Source organism: Aphanomyces astaci (assembly GCF_000520075.1).
Source record: "Aphanomyces astaci strain APO3 unplaced genomic scaffold supercont1.27, whole genome shotgun sequence".
Taxonomy (NCBI): domain Eukaryota; phylum Oomycota; class Saprolegniomycetes; order Saprolegniales; family Verrucalvaceae; genus Aphanomyces; species Aphanomyces astaci.
The window spans coordinates 1-4443 of NW_009798290.1; the positions used below are offsets into that span (position 1 = coordinate 1).

Here is a 4443-nt window from a genome sequence, read left to right on the forward strand (position 1 = left end):
GCCAGGAAACTATTTCGCTGGCAACGTTGGAACGCGATGTGATTGGTTCAAATATCTAAGCTCCGCTGCAAGCTGTTACTGTGAATCGCCCCTAAATGACCTCCCTATACCACGGAAATTACATTCTGTAACGAAACGTGATCCTAATTCACTGTACGGATTATCTAAAACACTGGGGTCGATGTAACAAACACCCACGTTTAGTACAAAGTACTTACTCCGGAGTATTATAGTACTAACATTATTATAACGTTACTAACGTTATGAGGTATTAATACTATTAATAATAACAGTTTATTAGGCTAACACTTCATTAACTGTAAATTGGGGTTATTTCACCAACTAAACTGCATACATATGCAATTTAGGGCCTATTCCAAGTAAGTACTACCGTGTACGTCGTGCTTTAAACCCAAAATACTTTCCCAACTGTCGTCCCTGGTGGTGCCTTCGACGAGAACACCCCCGCTAATGGCGGCTCCGATTAATTGGGTTTTGGATTATCATTTTTAAGACATTCCTCCGCGAGGGCCGACACTAGAACCACATGTTATGGAACCGCTTCGCCAATTGTAACGCGCCTGCTCGACCAGGGGCGGTGTGTAATCTTCGGTTTTTACTTCGCTCAACGCTTCATACCTCGTGCTTCGACCGATCTTCTTCGAAGTTCGGTCCTCGTCTTCGTACGCGGCCCTTGTTATCCGGATTCCCCAGGGGAGGGACGGATAAATCCTTGCGGAAATAATCACGACCTTTGAGTTAAGAAACCGATGCTCTACCACCTGAGCTATTCCCCCCTCTAATGGCGGCTCCGACCACAGCCCCATGGTGCGAGAAGAACTGCCAATACTTAAATCAAGTAAAATGTAATCCAATCAATTTAACCTTCTAAAGCACGACAATGCATGACTCATCGTACGTCGATTCTGATTGGCTCCGATTGACTTTGAAAGATACTAGACCCCTTCAATAGTAGTACTTGGAGCGCCCGCTACTTTGAAAGATACTAGACCCCTACAATAGTACTTGGAAGTGCCCGCTACTGTAGGTTGAAAGAACCGAAAACGTGTAAATCCTGTTGGCTACTTTCTGTACTCTGTAAAGTGGCGCCTACCACGTGATTAGCTAAACTCGATCGATGTGCTTTGCCGCTCACTCGTCCTAATGTAAGATGGGGGTGCTGCGTTTGCACTGAAATAAGAGTACCGGTATTAGAACACTGTAGCCATGCTCAACACCGGTTCTATACAGCACTGCCGTATACTAGTACAGTGCTAACGTTAACCTTACTACTCAGTACTGTATTACAAGTATACTACGTAGTACTAGTACTGCAGTAAACTTCTTGGAGTTAATCCGTTGGGCAAGTACACATGCGACATTTCTCTGATTAATTCAAATTCACGTTTTAGCTAACGTTACATGTATTTATATGGAGATTCGATATCCTCTTACGAGGAACCGGTAGTTTACTACAACTACTATTAATACTCCACAACATGTAGCTACTAGCACAATGAGATTGTTGCATTCTACGTTCCCTCCATACTTGGGACATGGATGAAGCAATTGGTCTAAGAGAGAAGTTGGTCGTGCTGCTGCTGCGAGGTATCATGGATGATGTTGTGGTCCTGTATGTGGATGTCAAGGGAAGTTGGAAGCAGATGTGCAACTACACCTCAGGTATGCTCTCATTCTGCTGCTTCCACAGTTTTACAAATCTCCGTGACGTACAGTAGCAAAGACTCGTTGCTATTTGAATTTAAATTAATAGTAAGTACTAGTAACGTTAGTACTTACGGAACGGAGAAATGTCGCATTTGTACCTACACAACGGATTAACTCAAACTTACTGTTTTGTTCATTCTAAACTGGAGCGACATGAAGAATGAATCGACACAACCACATAAATGGACACAAGAATCATCGACAGAAGGGTTTAGCCAAGGAAATCATGATTACCGTCGAATTAGTGTGTGACTTCAACTAGTGTGATACTCATGAGTACCAACCAATCACCACAGGATACCTTTTACATACAAATTTCAGTACAAAGAATTGATTTGGCGATTCACCACAAAAGCGTACTACACTCCATTTGTAACGTTTTCATGGAGTACAGTACTCGGAGTATTTTTACAAAAAATGAGGCTTCACCCAGGCGATATCTCCGTTTTGAGAAATAATACTATGCTAATGGCAGGATCTTGCCGGACGACACCGTTTCACTGGCCTCCACATTTCAGTGCATTTCTGATAATTCCAACGCAATGTTCAAAGCATGTCTGGTTGACATTCGTATGCTCCATCATGAGCATAACCAAGTCCAGTGCCTGCCTATTCTAATACGACCTGCCACATTTCACGACGTCCAGCTTGCATTGCGCGGCTGCTACAGAAGCCAAACGTTCGTGGGCTGACCTTACTGATTGAACTTATACGTTTAACTCATTCAACATGGAATATCACACAGTATAACGCAATATATGGAATTTACCGTGTGTTTTGACACCCCACGTGGTTTCTGCGAACGTGCGGATAAGAGCTTGCGTGCTCGTTCATAGTGTCAACCTCTGATAGCGACTCATTTTCCAATTTGCATTGTCACGGAAGTATGCTCTATCACATCGTATTGCCCGTGTTGGGGTTATTTGTCTTGGCAACCTCCGTCATAGCCGAAGGTTTCGGTGTCTGCTACGACTCGTACGACTCGGCCAACATGCCAGCCCATTTCCGCACCATCAAGCAACGATTCGAGTCTGTGCGGACCTTCCAGACATCCATGGGCAACCAAAACGCCATCACAGTCGCGGCCAACGCTGGCTTAAAGATCGCGGCGGGGGTGTGGTTGTTGGGCAACAGGTACCAAGAGGATCTTGACGCTGCCATCGCCGGCGCCAAAGCCAACCCGAACGCGGTGCAGGTCATCTTTATCGGCAACGAAGAATTGCACCAAGGGTGGAACGCCGCGAGATTGACGTCCGTAGTGCAAGATGCGAAAGCCAAGTTGGCAGCGGCTGGAGTCCGCGTCCCCGTCGGCATTGTGCAAACTGACGGCGACCTGCTGGCTAACCCAGGACTGGCCGATCTCGTCGACATTGTGGGGGCCAACATCCATCCGTTCTTTAGCGGGGCCCCAGACTCGACTACCGACCCCATTAAGGACCTGAAGCGAAGATATGAGGCAGTAGTGGCCAAGTTTGGCTCCAAGGTCCGCGTAACAGAGGTGGGCTGGCCCAGCCAGGGGGGGTCATTCCAAGGTCACACCGCGAGCGCTGCGTTGTCGGAGAAGTTCTACTATGACGTCAAGGGGTGGCAGCAATCGACGGGCACGGCCGCGTACTACTTCATGTACCACGACAACCTCGGTAAAGGTGGATTCGAATCGTACTTTGGCATTGCCCATCCCAATGGCCAGTGGAAGTTTGGAGGCACACCGGTGTACCCGCCCACAGATGCGCCTACTACCAAGCCCCCTGCGCCTACTACCAACCCCCCTGCACCTACTACCAACCCACCTGCGCCTACTACCAACCCACCTGTGCCTACTACCAACCCACCTGCGCCTACTACCAACCCCCCTGCACCTACTACCAACCCCCCTGCACCTACTACCAACCCCCCTGCACCTACTACGTACCCTCCAGCCCCTACTACCAAGACTCCTTCACCTACTACCAAGGCTCCTGCACCTACTACCGAGGCTCCTGCACCTACTACCAACCCTCCTGCACCTACTACTGCCGCCCCCGCGCCGACCACCAAACCTCCTGCTACCTATTCCCCAACATCTCCTCCCACTACAGCTTCGCCAACAACCACTTTGGCACCAGTCACAACATCACCATCCCCAACTACGCTTACGCCGACGACCACTGCACCCCTTACCACAACCGCTCCAACCACCACGAGTCGTCCAGTCACAGCATCACCATCCCCAACTACGCTTGCACCTACGACCACTGCACCCCTTTCCACAACCGCCCCGACCACCACGAGTCGTCCAGTCACACCCATAGTGACCAACCACACGTCCAACAACTCGACCAACAATTCGACCAACAGCAGCGACATCACATTCCCACCCCTAAACGACAACTCGACTGCGTCAATTAACGCGTCCAACTCGATCACGTTTAACTCAACGGTAGCGACTGACCAAGATATTAACTCAGCTGGGACTAACCAAGAAAATAACTCGGCCGGGACTAACCAGGAGAATAACTTGGCCGGGACCTCCCCAAGTCAAGGTCAATTAGAAGGCAACCGAGTCAACGGCGACAGCAAGCCTTACAACGATGTAAATGTTCAAGCGACGAATTCCGCCAATGGCGTCGACGTTGGCGCCATTTCCGGCGTAGCGATTGGTGGATTTGCTGCGGCCGCCATTGCCGTCATCGCCGTGGTGCGGCATCGCCGCGCCCAAGCTATTCAGCTTGAAAA

General features: G+C 49.0%; 1 protein-coding gene across 3 annotated transcripts; it reads right to left on the reverse strand.

The window, feature by feature from the left end:
* Positions 1 to 2573: 2573 nt before the first annotated feature.
* Positions 2574 to 4014, reverse strand: H257_10198 (hypothetical protein). Of its 3 annotated transcripts, none has more exons than XM_009836666.1 (2): positions 3567 to 4014; positions 2574 to 3503 (listed from the first exon to the last, which is right to left on the reverse strand). In XM_009836666.1, the coding sequence occupies exon 2, from the start codon at positions 3157 to 3159 to the stop codon at positions 2695 to 2697; it is 465 nt and encodes a 154-aa protein (XP_009834968.1). In that variant the 5' UTR covers positions 3160 to 3503; positions 3567 to 4014; the 3' UTR covers positions 2574 to 2694. The 3 variants fall into 3 exon arrangements, with proteins under 3 accessions (XP_009834968.1, XP_009834970.1, XP_009834969.1); XM_009836668.1 differs by having other exon boundaries at positions 2603 to 3482; positions 3609 to 4014; XM_009836667.1 differs by having other exon boundaries at positions 2603 to 3476; positions 3561 to 4014.
* Between the last annotated feature and the right edge of the window lie 429 nt (positions 4015 to 4443).

Bases quoted from the DNA above. Each gene is read 5' to 3' on its own strand.
- H257_10198 (XM_009836666.1), bottom strand. From the start codon at position 3,159: ATGGGGTCGGTAGTCGAGTCTGGGGCCCCGCTAAAGAACGGATGGATG.